Raw genomic sequence first — 14,904 nt, 5'->3', positions numbered from 1 at the left:
GCATGGAAGGTCCCCCAGGGGTGCCCTGTCTAATAAACTCGATAAAGAGGACTACGGCTCTGGTTCCCACACCCCGACACCAGCTTCTCTCTCCCCGAGGCCAGCGTGAATCTGCCCTTCCATCCTTCAAGATGCAAGGGATCTGGGCCCTAGTCTCCTTCCTCAGGCCTGGGGTCCAGGCCCCCAGCCATCTTCCCTCAGACCCAAGGGTCCAGGCCCCCAGCCCCTCCTCCCTCAGACCTAGGGGTCCTGCATGTCTCCGCCTCTTCCCTCGGACCCCGCAGTCCAGGCGCCCAGCCCATCCGGGCCTGCTCCGGACCAAAACTGATTTCCCTGCCCTGTCCCCTCTCCTGCCACCTAGGAGATAGGACCCTCGGCTCCCGCCTTTGCCCCTTAAGGAAGTAGAAGTCAGGACCCGGCCCCCAGCCCCTCCTCCCCGGGCAGCCTTCCTCCTCCCTGCCCCTCGTCCCCTTAAAATACCCGGGATCCCTATGGCGACAGGCGCCGGCGACAGGTGCGGGTGTTATTTACGGGTCAAGCCCGAAATAGCCGGCGAGGGCGAAGGGGGTGGGCGGATGGGGCCGAGGCGGGGCGCGGGCCGAGCGGCGGGCCGAGCGGGCGGCGGCGTGCAGACCCGACGGTCCGGAGGCATCGCGGAGCTGGGGTCGCCGCGGCGCCGAGGCAGGAGAGGGAGAGGGGTCCCGGCCCAGGAGGCGGGAGTGGGAGGCCTGAGGGAGGCGCCTGGCCTGGAGCTGAGCCTGGAGCCATCCCGGCCCAGCAGGCCCTGGGAGCCGGGGGGAGGGGGAGCCGAGCGGTCCCAAAGGGACACAGAGTCCTTCCGGGTCCCACTTGTCCTTTGAACTGCGGGGGGACTTTGTCCCCATTTCCTGAGCCGCAGTCTGGACCGCAGCCCCTTCACCTGAGCCCCAGTGGGGACCCCAGGTCCCCCTCCTGAGCCCTGGCGGTGTCCCGCAGCCGCCTTCTCTGGACGCCACTGTGTCTCTCAGCCACTGGTCCCCTCTCTCAGCCGCAGGGCAGCGCTTCTCTGAGCTCTCCTCTTTGAATGGCCGGGGAGAAATCCCATCCCCTCTTCCTGAATTCCACAGGCCCCCAGCCCCCTTCTCTGAACCCCAGCTAGAGCTCTGCTGATCTCCCCCTGTGAGAGCTGGGGGGAGACCAACTGCCTCTCTGAGACCCAGAAGTAATTCTGATCTCCCCTTCAGAACCACCCCACCCCAGTCTTTTCTCTTCTGAACCCCAGAGGGGACCCAGCTCCTCCTTCCCTAGACTCTGAGCGCAGAGAAGCCAGGAAGCACCTTCTCTCAAGCACACAGAGACCTCAGATCCCTTTCCTGGTACCCCAAACTCTGAGCCCTAGAGGGGAGCTCAGATCCTTCCCCAGGAAACGGTTTCCCTTGGGTGATTCCTCCCAGTGGGCACCCCAGAGCAGCCCCCAGAGCTTCAGCTGACACTCAGTTCTCCTTCCTCTGGAGCTCTCGGGAACCCCTCCTGGGCACCCAGTTTCCAGCTCTGAGTCTGGGAGGACTTTGCTTTTTCTCTGGTTCCATCTTTGCTGAGCTGCTTGTGGTACCCCCAGGCCCTCCTCTGAACCTCTGAGAGTTTCCAGCTTGAGGGTCTAGTTTTCCCTCTGCTAAGCCCTAGAGGTGACTTCCTCTTCCCCATCTGAGGTTCCAGAGAGGGCTCAGATCTTTCCTTTCACAAAGCAGCGAAAACTGAGCCCCTCACACCCTTCAAGACCCCAGGAGCTTCCCTCTCCCTCCCCAACCCCTAAAGCCGGCCTCAGCTCTGCCTCCTTTGCACCCGAGCCCCGCTGCCCGCAACCAGGATGATGATGTGGTCCAACTTCTTCATGCAAGAGGAGGACCGGCGGCGGGCGGCGGCGGCGGGCCGGCGGCGGGCTCGCGGCCTGCAGAGGTCCCAGATGACCCCGGAGCGCGAGGGCAAGATCAAGCTGGTGCTGCTGCTGACCTCCGTGGGCGCCACGCTGGCCGTGCTGGCCGTGGGCACCGAGTTCTGGGTGGAGCTCAACACCTACAGGGACAACGGCAGCGCCGTCTGTGACGCCGCCCACCTGGGGCTGTGGAAGCTGTGCACCAAGCGACTGTGGCAGGCGGACGTGCCCCCTGGCAGAGACACCTGCGGCCCCGCAGGGCTGCCCGGAGGTGAGAGGCTGCACCCCCGCCGAGGGCTGGTACCCCGCAGACAGCAGGGGGGCCCGTGTCTGGCAACACCGTGCCCCGGAGAGAGCCTGAACCCCAAGGAGAGAGAGACTGCACCCTCAGAGTGAGCCGTACCCACATCACCCTGTGCTCCCGGGACGACCTTTGCCCCGGACACAAATGGGGCAGAGAGAGAGTCTGTATCCCCAGACTAGCCTGTGCCCCGAGACCAGGCTGCACACTTAGACCAGCAGGTACCCCCAGACCAGCGTGTGCCCCCAGACCATCCTATGATGTCCAAAGCTCCTATACTTCCAGCACAGGCTGTGATCCCAGACATTTCTATGTCCCCAGACCAGCCTGTGTGTCCCTGGAGAAACCTTGTGCCCAGAGACCCAGCCTGCGACATCAGACGCAGCTGGTGCCCTCAGACAGCCCACACCCCCTGCGCCCTTAGAGGAAGAGTCTGGGTTCCTGGTGTCAGCTTGCTCCTCTCACACTGGAGACAGCCTGCACGTCCAGCCCGGGGGCCCTGGGGAGACAGCCCGCCTTGACCCCCACCCCAAAGTAGAATCTCTGCCACTCCCCTCCTCCTGATCCCACCAAGCAGAGCTCTCACCGAACACCTCCCAACATCCCCGGGCAGACCTTGTGCTTACAGGAAATGGCCATTTCCTATTCGCTTCACCTCAAATTCCCAGACTAGACATGCCAGCCCTTCTCATCTTCTCATACAGGCACCCCCACACCCCTCACTTTCCCACAGGGTGGCTCTCACCCCTACGCATGCCGGAGGGCTATCCCGTGTCTCTCGCTCTCCCTGGCAGGGCGTGCCATGCCCCAGACTGACACCAGTGGGACATCCTATACCCCTTGGGAGTGGGAACAGGATCTCACTCCACCTCTACTGACCCAAGGAAACTCTCTAACACCCCCGCAGGGCTCGTTCAGGATGCCATGTGCTCAGACTCCCCTACAGCATCTCCAAACTTCACTCTCCAAGTGATGTCCTATAATCTCAGTATCCCTCAGGGAAGGTCTCTCACCCCTCTGGTGTCCAGATGGGATTTCCCGCCTCCTTCCCTTGTCCAGATGTGGTCCCAAAAGAGGATGGTCTGGGCCCTCGATAGCAAGGCAGGGTGCCAGGCACCCTTGTTATGTGAGGCAGCCACCCACTCAGTCTGCAGATGGGTTAGTTCACACACCTCAGAGCCTCAAGCAGGAAGCTCCCGAGGTTTAGAGAAATGGGGTGCTCTGGTAATAAAGAATATTAGATGTTTACATAGTGGGCGACTCTGTTCTAAGTACTTCACCTGCATCAACGCATCAATCCTCATAGCAACCCTGTGAGTAGTTACTATCGTCCCCAAAACGAGGAGCAAGAGATGTTGAGCGGCTCAGTCTCTGCGCCCCGGCTAGTCATACGGGGTTTGAACCCTGGTCTTCTCTCTTCTTAACAACTATGCTATATTGCATCTCACTCCATAAATATGTTCCAGGGGTCCTCGCTGCACTGGAATGGCCCCACCCCTCCTAACTGCACAATGTGGGGTCCCTCATATCCCTTGTTGTCTCTCTATTGGTCAGAAAAGGATGCAGTCTCCTTATAGGACCATCACCATCATCCCACAAGGCCGACCCTTCACAGGACATCTCACAAATTTCAGTATCTCAGAAATAACCTGCACATCCCACTGCACATCAAAAAACATCCCAAAGGACTACAAGAGGGGTGACCCATATCCTACTCTTTTCAACCTCTGCAATCAGAGACAAGGTGTCCTAAATCATTAGTAGCCAAAATGGGATGCCAGACACCCCCAACTCCCTCAGAAAGATGTACCACACCTTCTTACTCTCTCTCTGGGACTTCCCATTTCCCTCGAGGATGAAGACCGTGTCTCCCCCAGCTGGCTGCTACAGAGAGCATCCTCGCCCTTTGCTCTGCTGCATGAAGCATCCTTTACTTCTTGCTGCTGCAGGATCAGGACTCAGACTTCCCACTGCTCGTGCCGGGGCATCTCACCCCCTTCTCCTTCCCTCAGAGTACCAGGTGGAGTGTCCCACACCACCGCACCTGACTCGAGTTTATCTCTTGTCCCTCTGCATCCCCTTACAATTTGGAAAGTTCCTTTGCACTTCCCCAGACCACCTGACCTTTCTCCTATTTCTTTTACCCCTCTTAATCTCAACCTGTTTCCTCTCTTTTCATGCCTCAGTTTTCCCACCTGAAAAGTGTGAAAGTTGGACTAGATGAATTCTGTGGGAACTGCTGGCTTCAAAATGCAATTTAGAAAGCGCGTTTTTTTTTTTTCTTTTAGCTTAGGGTTTCTTGAGCCTCAAGTACACAAAGTTGGATGAATCATACTCTTCAGTGTGTGTCACAAAATCATTACCAGCCTTTGCAAGATCCTTCTTGTGCTTTATTTTACAATCTTATTCTTTTTTTTCATTCCTCCCTAACTCATCTCTATAATGTGTTTGATATGCATCCATGGATATATTTTTTAACTTGGAAATATGTAGTGTTATTTTATATATATGTATTTTAATTTACATAAATGACATCATGCTATAGTTTTTTTTTTTATTTTTAAATTTTTGCTCCACGCTGTATGTTTCTCAGCTTTCTCCATGCTTCTTTCCAGTATCCTAGTTTGTGGCTGCTCTATGCTGCAGGGACTTGCATGGGATGCGCCTAACTCATTCACTTGCCGGTTCCCAGAGAAACGGACAGCCAGGTTGATTCCAACTCCTTGTTAATTATAGTCAGTACTGCAATGAACAAGCACATATGTATCCCCGCATATGGATGGGGAGACGTATACCCAGAAGTGAAATGATTGGGTTATCACCTATATACATACTTCATTTCATAAAGTATGTCAGAGTGCTTTCCAGAAAGACTAGTACCAGTTCGCACTCCCAGCTGTTTCCTCTTATCCTTCCCATGTTTGGTCGTATCCTTTTAGTATTTGCCAATCTAATTGCCTTGAAGTGGCATCTCCCTGCTGATTTAAGTTGCATTTCTGTGATCCCTGGTGAGACTGAGCATCTCTTCATGTACTTGTGAGTAATCCAGGCTTCCTCTTCTATGAATTGACTATTCATATCCTTTGCCCATTTTTTTTTTCCAATTGGGTTATCTCTCTTTTCTTGCTGATCTGCAGGAGTTTTTTGTGTATCCTGGACAGAAATCCTTTCTGAGATAAGTAAGACTCTCTCCTCAGTCTGCTAGCCTTCTGCTGCCTGGATCTTGGCATACTTTGGTGAAGAAAGCGATTATCCATTTCTAACTCCACCTGACCCTCAACATACCCTTATGACAGAGCCAGAAACGAGACTATTATCTTATTTTATAGAGGAAGAATCAGAAGCTCAGAGAGGTCAGTAGCCCACTCAAGGCCACAGATCTGGACCTCCCAGCTCTGGACTGGAATCCCAGCTCCTGGACAGCTGTGTGATACAGGTGGTTTTACTTCTCTGAGCATCATTTCTCTTCTCTGTATATCAGGGCTGCTAATGTCATATTTCTAGGTTATCGTGAGCTATGTTAGATGTCCAGCCCTGGGCTTACACTAGGGACCTCCACGTCATTACCTCTCTTTTTCTCTCTCCTGCTCCTACAGAAGCAAACTGCACTTATTTTAAATTCTTCACCACGGGAGAGAATGCACACGTCTTCCAGAGAACCACAAAGAAAGGTAAGAACTTTTCTCTCGGTGGAGGGGATATGCTGACTACACCAGAGAGGTTCTTTTTCCTTCCTTCCTTCCTTCCTTCCTTCCTTCCTTCCTTCCTTCCTTCCTTCCTTCCTTCCTTCCTTCCTTCTTCCTTCCTTCCTTCCTTCCTTCCTTCCCTCCCTCCTTCCTTCCTTTCTTTCTTTCTTTCTTTCTTTTTTCTTTCTTTCTTTTTCTTTCTTTCTTTCTCTCTTTCTTTCTTTCTTTCCTTCTTTCTTCCTTTCTTTCTTTCTTTCCAATTGAAGGATAGTCGATTTACAATATTGTGTTAGTTTTGGGTGTACAGCAAAGTTCTCCAGTTATTTTTTTCAGATTATTTCCATTATAGGTTATTATAAGGTATTGAATATAATTCCCTGTGCTGTACAGTAGGTCCTCGTCGCTTATCTATTTTATGTACAGCAGTTTGTATCTGTTGGTCCCAGAGGAGTTCTTAATAGCCTTGTCTCCTTTTTCGCTTTGCCCCAGGATGGGCTTAGCTCCTAAATCCTGAGAGATCTCATCTTTGGGGAGAGGTAGTTCTCCAGAGCCCTGTGTCCAATGTTCCTGCCTCAGCTCTGCCTTTGCCATGTTGTGTGTTAGTCTGGGCAAGTCACAGCCCCTCTCTGTGGAGAGTATGTTAACATCTCACAAATGTACATGACCACGGGCTGCGCACAGTGCTGGGTGTTTCATTTATGAAAGCTCCAGTCCTTGCCATGACCCTGCAGGGCAGGGACTTTATCTTAAGCTTTCAGATGAAAAAACAGAAGTCCATAAGTGGTTTAATTTATTTTCCCAGGAAGTGGCAGAGGCAGGGGCAGGATTCAAACCTGAATAATTCTGACTCTTAAAGAAGTGAAATCCTATAGAATCTTCCATAAAGGTGGAAATGTTCTATATTTGCACTGACCAGGATGGTAGCCATTGGCTGGATGTGGCAGTTTCTCACTGAGAACCTGAGTTTTTAATTTTGTGCAATTTAAGTCCATTTAAAATTAAAAGACCATCTGTGGCTAGTGGCTACCATACCGGACAATGAAACTTTTAAGACTGCACCCTTTCTACTCTAACCACAGTCTCACCGTCACCCCAGTACCTCAGTGTCCCCACCAGTAAAGAAATGATGGTCAGTATGTCAATATCCCCAGGAATTGTGGTCTTTGTAAGGATTTAATGAGATGATGCAGCTAAAGCATTTAATGAGTTGTGGAGCCTGGCACATAGCAGGTCCTCAATAAACAATGGTTCCTTGCCCTCTCCACCCCCTTCATCTCTTGTCTTGGTGCCGAGTGAGCATGGGCAAGTCCCTGTGCTCCTCTGGGACAGTGAAGTAATCACAGGGCACACCTGTGGGGCAATTGCCTGTTGCCACATGCTGTGCTGGGCACCTGACGTGTGACTTCTAATCCTCACAATGGCCCAATCAAATAGGGATTTCTATCCTGACTTTCTAGAGGAAGAAACTGAGGCTCACAGAGGTTCAGTGCCTTTACCAGAACATTTCATTTAGGAAGTATCTGAGGAAAATTCCAACTTGCATCATTCCACTGTAACATATCACCTTCTTTGCTGTCTCCCCCACACCCACTGCCTCAGTTTCCTCATGTGTAAACAAGTGGTGACCAGATCATAAGTAACAACTGGTAGTTCCCATCTCTTTCTAAGTCTGCTTCTGTCCATTTGCCCTGTGACCTTAGGACAGTAACTGACCCTCTCTGAGTCTTAGTTTTTTTCCAACAGTGTAAGTAAAATATTGGACTAGATGATCTTCCACTTGAAAATTCTTCTCCAGTCCTGAATCTTCCATCTCCCTGGCTCTGGTTCCCCATACAGGAGTCCTCCCCACTCCCTACGTCGTGTGCTCACTACTTCCCCTCCTCCCCCTCCTCTTCACAGAGGTGAACGTGGCAGCTGCGGTGATAGCAGTGCTAGGCCTGGCAGTCATGGCCCTGGGGTGCCTCTGTGTCATCATGGTGCTCAGCAAAGGTGCAGAGTTCCTGCTCCGGGTCGGAGCTGTCTGCTTTGGCCTCTCAGGTGAGGGTTGAGATCCTGGAGACTGAGGGCAGTGCATGCTGGGAGGTCGGGGCTCCAAGCACTGTTGCATGCTGGGAGGTTGAGGGAGGTCTCCAAGCACCGTTGCATGCTGGGAGGTTGAGTCTCCAAGCACCGCTTGTGTTCTGGGAACTGGAGGACATTTGAGGGTTATTGAAGTCTCAAAGATGAGAGTGTTCTAATTCATGTTGTTGACTGGGAACTAGGGGAGGGAAATCTCCAAACACTTTTTTAGATTTGAGCCTGAGGTTCCCCAAGCACTGTTGCATGCTGGGAGGTTGAGGGAGATCTCCAAGCACTGTTGCATGCTGGAAAGACAAGGACTATAGAAGGCGGAAATATGACACAGTTCCAAGCCCCGTTGTTGGCTGGGAATTAAAGAGTCTCCAAACACTCATTTAGATTTGGACCTGGGGTCTGCAAGAACTGTTGCATTTTTGGAGTTGAGGGTCCAAAAAAATTCTGCATCTTGTGACATGTAGCCCTCATTGGATCAAATGTTTTCTAAGATGGATAGAAAGGTCATTATTTATATAATCCTCATTTATTTATTCTTTGTGTACCTACTGGGCACCTACTATGTTCCAGGCACTGAGCTAAGGATTGGAGATATAAGGTTAATAAGATAGACAATGTGTCTGCCTTCATAAAGCCTAGGTTCTAGCAGAGATAGACAGTAACCAACAATTATACATATAATAATTCAGCTATAATTGTGAGGAGAGTTATGATAAAGCATATAAAGGTGGTGGGCATGTTAGAGAAACTTCCTGAGAAAGTGGTATTTAAGCTGATAATTGAAGGAGGAACAGGAATTACCCAAATTATGATGTTAAGAGTAGCAGTGGCAATGTTTGTGACATTTGTTGTGGCAGCAGTGATGGGGGTGGTGATGGTGGTGGTTGTGATGGCGGTTGTGATGCTGGTGATATGGAAATAGTGGTGGTAGAATAAAGTGTATGAAGCCTATAAAAGACTTGGCAAGTTCAAGGAACAAAATGAAGATCAGAGAGTAAAGCAGGGCAAAGCTTGCACAAATGTACACGGTAGCCTTAATTAACAAATGAAGCAGAGGTTTGGTGCAAGATGAGGCCAAGAAGACATGATGAGTGTTTAAGAGCACACACGGCTAGAAATCAGAAATAATCACCTTCTTATTATTGTTCTGTTGCCTTAGAGATGTCCCCACATAAAAGGGGAAGTGCAGTCATTCTTTTTCCTTTCCTTCATTTATTCATTAGTTCATTTAACTCATTGGTACACAGACATATTACACTATACATATGTGTGTGTATAATATTGTAAGCACGTACAAGACAGAAAGACTGCTGCCCTTAAGGAGACTATCAGCTAGTTAAGGACAAAGAAATGACACAAATCATCACACAATTACAAACTGCAGCAAGTGCTGTGAAGGAAATGTAGAGTTCTGCTGGAGTGCCTAAAGAAGGCGCTTGATTTCAAGCAGTTAAGAGGGTCTCTCTGTGGAGGTGACACTTAAAATGTCAAGTATGGGCAATCAAACTAGAGTTTGGTGAATATGAGGTCCTGAAAGAAAGCGAGTGTGACTGGAGCATGGAGAGTGAGGAGGATAGACAGACCAGGACATCAACAGGGAACCCAAGGATCTGGGGTGGAGTCCCAAATTCTTAAGAGATGTGTAATTGTGGGGAAATCATTTTCCATCTCTGAGCTTAAATCTCCTCATACCTATGAACTCACTCATCCAAGTATTTATCAAGTATCCATCCTGTCCATCCATCTATCTTTCCACTGATCTGTCAGTTCCCTCCCTCCCCACTGCCTTCTCTTCCTTCCTTCTGCTTCCATTCTCCTCTTCCTCCCTTCCCCCCTCCATCCATCTATTTATCCATCTGCTCATCCATCCATCCATTCAACAAGTATTTGTTTAATACCTAGTACGTGCTGGATGCTGTGCTAGGTACCACTGAGGATAGAATGATGAGCAAGATTAAGATGGTCCCTGTTCTCATGGGATTTATAGCTTAATAGGAATTCGGTGCTGGTATATTATTGACCTCAAGCCTGCAATATTCCTGGGGGTGCCATGAAGGTGTGGATATAAAAGTGTTTTATGAAAGTCTCAGGCACAACAGTGTTCCTCAAACTGTACCAATAAAGTGAAGGATAGATTTGATGCTGTAATTACTGTCCTAATTATTGGCTATCAGGGACTGGGGCAGATTTGGTTTTTGAAATCTCCATGCATAAAGGGACATGTTGAGGTTATATTGTTTCTCTCCATAAAATGTCTATGTTTTTATCCATCCCCACTTTCGAGATGGAGCCCCAGGAGGACAGGGCCTTCATAAGTCTCACTTTTTGTGTATTATATATGTATTTTATAATGAGAGCTCTGTTAAGATCCAGTGAATGAATGAGATGATGCATGGATTAGCAATGGAATGAAGGGGGACTGGGTGATGCCGCTTCCTTGTCTAGATGCTCTTCCAACCCCAGTGCCCTAATGCTGAGCTGCGTGGGGTCAAAGAGGGCTCACCGAGAGACCACTGAGATGCAGTACAGAGACTCCAGGCTATATTCTCCAGGCCTCTGATTTTTTTCTTTTTTATTTATTAATTTTTTCGGGGGAGGGAGGCAATTAGGTTTATTTACTTATTTATTTTAATGGAGGTACTGGGGATTGAACCCAGGACGTTGTGCATGCTAAGCATGTGCTCTACCACTGACATATACCCTCCCTCCTCCAAGCCTGTGATTTAAAATCATGGGGGTGTCTTTTTGAATTAAGACTCCCTCTGGATAAAATAAAATAAAATAAAATAAAACCATGGGGGAACTGAGAGTGCAGGGAGGAAGTAAGGTCAGAGACTGAGCCTGGGGCCAGACCCTAGGGTCTGAGAGGGGAGGCAGGCAGGACCCACAACACCTGCGTGACCACCAGATTGTCCTGCATGATCTGACCCCTGCCCTCTGCGCTTTCCCTGCCCACTACTCTCCCCTCCCCCACCTTCTTTGCTGATCTCTTTCCCCTCAGACACACTGTCCTCCATCCTACCACAAAGCCTTCGCACCGGCTGTCCCTTCTGCCCGAAACAGCCCTCGCTGAGTTTTGTGCACAGCTGTCTTCTTCTCATCCTTTGGGTCTCAGCTCAGATGGCTTTTTCTGATGACACCATCGAAAGTCCCAGCTCTGCCCCTGGATGCCACACCCCTTCCCATCACCCTGTGTTTATCTCCTTCCTAGCACGCATCACGGTCCGAAGTTATCCTGTCTGCTCATGTGTTTACTTTGGAAGTTACACCCTGGCCACCCCCAGGCCCTAGATGACCTGTAAATGTACTTGGTTTGGCAGACAGTGTGTAAAGACGTGTCTGAGCCAACATTTATAGGCTGGAGCAAATTCCCATAAAAATCATCATCGTTTTTAAACATTCTAGCTATTCTTGACGAATCAGAAGATCTGGTCAATTAAGTTTCTGACGGGCTGCAGCTGGCTGAAGCTGAATTTGGGCAACTCTTTGGCACTGTCCCCGCCACACCTGCTGCTCATTTTATTTGTACTTTCTCCTTGTCTCCTGGAAGCATTTGAGTATTGCAAGCCTTGGTTTATTTGTTTACCATCTGTCTCCTCCAAGTAGGACATAGGCTCCAGGAGGTTAGGGTCTTGGTCTGTCTTGTTCCTTCCTTTTTTTTTTTTTTTCTCTTTAATCAAATTGCATTACAACTACTTGAGTGCTTTTCTTTTCGTTGTGTGATCCACCGTCTCTCTTTTCTTCTTTTCAACTTTATCGGGGCATGAATGACAAGTAGAAATTGTGTGTGTGTGTGTGGGTATGTATGCACACACACACAATTTATATAAAGTATACAACTTGATGCTTCGCTATACGTCGTGAAATGATCACCACAATCAAAATTAGCATATTCATCACCTCACAGATTTATCTTTCTCTTTTGTAGTGAGAACATTTAAGATCTACTCTTAAAGCTAAAACACACACACACACACACACACACACACATACACACAAACAAACAGTATTATTAACTATAGTCACCATGTTCTATGTTCTAGCTCCAGAATTTATTATCTTATAACTGGAAGTTTGTGCCCTTTGACCAGTATCCCCCCTTTTTCCCCTCCCCTCAGTCCCTGACAACCACCATTCTATTCTCTGTTTCTATGGTTTCAACTATTATAGATTCCATCATTGCTCTGTACAAAAGTCTTGATGGAGTCTTAATTTGACTTTGTGGTTCTTGATTCCTAGGTTTGCTTTTTTCTTTTTTCTTTTCTTTTCTAAATTGAAGTACAGTCAGTTTGCAATGTTATGTCAATTTCTGGTGGAGAGCATCATGTTTCAGTCACACATGCACATGCATATTTTCCTTTTCATATTCTTTTCCATTGTAGTTTACTGCAAGATGTTGAATAGAGTTGCCTGTACTATACAGTAGAAACTTGTTGTTTATCTATTTTATATATAGTCATTAGTAGTTACAAATCTCGAACTCCTGTTTTATCCCCTTCCTGCCTGGTTTTTCCTTTTTTAAAGCAGCAAAATACATATAACATGAAACTTACCATTTGAACCAGTCCAAAGTGTCCAGTTCTGTGGCATTAAGGACATTCACACTTGTGCAGCCATCCCCACCTTCTGTCTCCAGAACATCTACATCTTCCCCAATTGAAATTCCGTCCCCATTAAACACCAATGCTCCCATTTCCCCTCCCCCTCCCCTACCCCCCTCCCCCAGGCCCCCACCCTTCTACTTGCTGTCTCTGTGAATTTGTGTCTTGTTTCTTCTTTCTCTCCAGCTTCCAAAACTGTGCCTGTTCTATGGTAGGTGCTTGGTAAGGAATCATTCAGAGAGTTCTGGGGCCCCCCTAGGTTTCTTGTTTGAGTAAGAATGTGATGGGGTCTATTAGGGGAGAGGCTCAGATGTAAGTGGGGGACCCCAGGGGCCTGAGTGTCACATCTGTCCTCCTCTTCCCACAGGTCTGCTGCTTCTGGTCAGCCTGGAGGTGTTTCGGCATTCCGTACAAGCCTTGTTGCAGAGAGTGAGCCCTGAGCCTCCCCCGGCCCCGGCCCTGAGCTATGAATACTCCTGGTCTCTGGGCTGTGGGGTGGGGGCCGGCCTGGTCCTGATCCTGGGGGGTGGCTGCTTTCTCCTGCTCACCTTGCCTCCCTGGCCCTGGGGCTCCCTCTGTCCCAAGTCAGGACACAGGGCCACCTAGCGCCATGGTCACGCTTTCTCTAGGCTCCTTCCAAAACCTTCCCCTTTCTCCATTGTACCCCTCGAAATCTTTTGCCCCACATCCTAGAGAAACTGTTCTCCTAGCTCCGGGACCCATGCTGTTTGCACACACCTGCCCCTCATGCCCGCATCTTTTCCCTTTGTAAATATGTTTTCCTTGGTGCCTGAATCTGGGTTGCTTGGGGATGGGTTGGGGAGAGGACTTTTGCAAACGAGGGTCCCCAGGGAAGGCTGGCAGGGACCTGATGGGATAACTAGGGAGGGGGAGGGTGAAGTCAGGGGGTCTTGGGAGGGAGTTGGACCTATTCATTTCCCAGATTTGGATATATTCCCTTGTGGGAGAGACTTCTTCTGGGGAAATAGGGGAGGAGGGGGTTGGAGAATCTCTGGGTCTGACCTTGCTCTGGTCTGATTTGGGATTAAAGATTTGGAATTTAACAACTTTGATTTGGGGTCTGTTGTGATGTGATTTGTGCATTCTGGGGTAGAGAAAAGTGACTCCTGGTGCTCTCCAGAAACCTGCTACATGCTGCTTGTCAGTCCCAGGGTCACATGTCCATGAACCAATAGAGAGTGACTGAAAACTCAACAGTGGGGAGCACAAACACTGTTCTGGGTTGAACGGGGTCCCTCCTGAAAGTGTATGATGGAGTCCTAACTCCCAGTTCCTCAGAATGTGACCTTGTTTGGAGATGGGGTCTTTGCAGAGCTAATCAAGTGAAAATGAGGTCATTTCATTGCATTAGTGTGTGCCCTAATCCAAAATGACTAAGGAGAGGAGATTAGGACACTGACGTGGACAGAGGGAGACGAGGTGAAGAGGCCCAGGAAGAAGGCGACCATCTATGAGCCAAGGAGAGAGGCCTGGAGCAGACGCTTCCTCACAGCCCTCAAAAGGAACCAGCCCTGCAGACACCTTGATCTCAGACTTCCAGCCTCCAGAGCCGTGAGACTGTCCCTGGCCATTGCTTAAGCCCGGGGTCTACAGTACTTTATTACGCAGACCTAGCAGACTGATACACATGTCCATACCTGGAAGTGGGATGCTGCTGTGACAAACACCTAAAAATGTGGAGTGGCTTTGGATTTGGGGACTAGGAAGAGGCTGGAGGTGTTCTGAGGATGGTCTTGATGAGACTGTTGGTAGAAATACAGGTGTGAAAGGAAATTCCAAGAAGGAAGGACTCCAGAAATAACAAGGAGCATTGGAGAGAGAGCTTCCATCATCTTAGAGAATACATGTATCACTATGAACAGAAGCTGGTCAGCAACAACTAACAGTGACCAGGGCATGAAATCCTGATGTCAAGTGTCCAAGTCCTTTAGCCAAGGTCCAGCCTCCTCTCTTATGAAGACCCAGGTACGTACTTCAAGTCCAAAATCACAGCTCAAGTGAATTCTCCACTTACATAGGAATTGCTGAAGCTGATGCCTTCCCTCTCAAAAAGCCAAAGTCTCTTATTAGGCATTTAAAAGCATTTAAAATATGAAATGTGTACTGGCTTATGAATACAAATGCATTAATATTGTGAGCATGGTTCTCTTAAATGCTTCTGTATTTAATTATGAATTATACATGCAATTATTTAGAATATTATATATAATGTAAAACATATAAACATGTGTTGTTTTACATTATATATAATATTTTAATATTTGCTATAAATTTAATTCATGTATTATAATATAAAATAATATATATTTA

At 48.7% G+C, this 14,904-nt stretch overlaps 1 protein-coding gene across 1 annotated transcript; it reads left to right on the top strand.

Annotated features, from left to right (window-relative positions):
- The first annotated feature begins 584 nt into the window (after positions 1-584).
- Positions 585-14,681, top strand: CACNG6 (calcium voltage-gated channel auxiliary subunit gamma 6). The gene is made up of 4 exons (XM_006172863.3): positions 585-2,183; positions 5,810-5,884; positions 7,799-7,936; positions 12,941-14,681. Exons 1-4 carry the CDS (start codon positions 1,847-1,849, stop codon positions 13,177-13,179), a joined length of 789 nt encoding a protein of 262 aa, XP_006172925.2. The 5' UTR covers positions 585-1,846; the 3' UTR covers positions 13,180-14,681.
- The last annotated feature ends 223 nt before the right edge of the window (positions 14,682-14,904 follow it).

Source organism: Camelus ferus, chromosome 9 (genome assembly GCF_009834535.1).
Source record: "Camelus ferus isolate YT-003-E chromosome 9, BCGSAC_Cfer_1.0, whole genome shotgun sequence".
NCBI classification, from domain to species: Eukaryota; Metazoa; Chordata; class Mammalia; order Artiodactyla; family Camelidae; genus Camelus; species Camelus ferus.
Note: the sequence above shows the minus strand (reverse complement) of the source record. Positions and strands in the feature narration are given on the sequence as shown.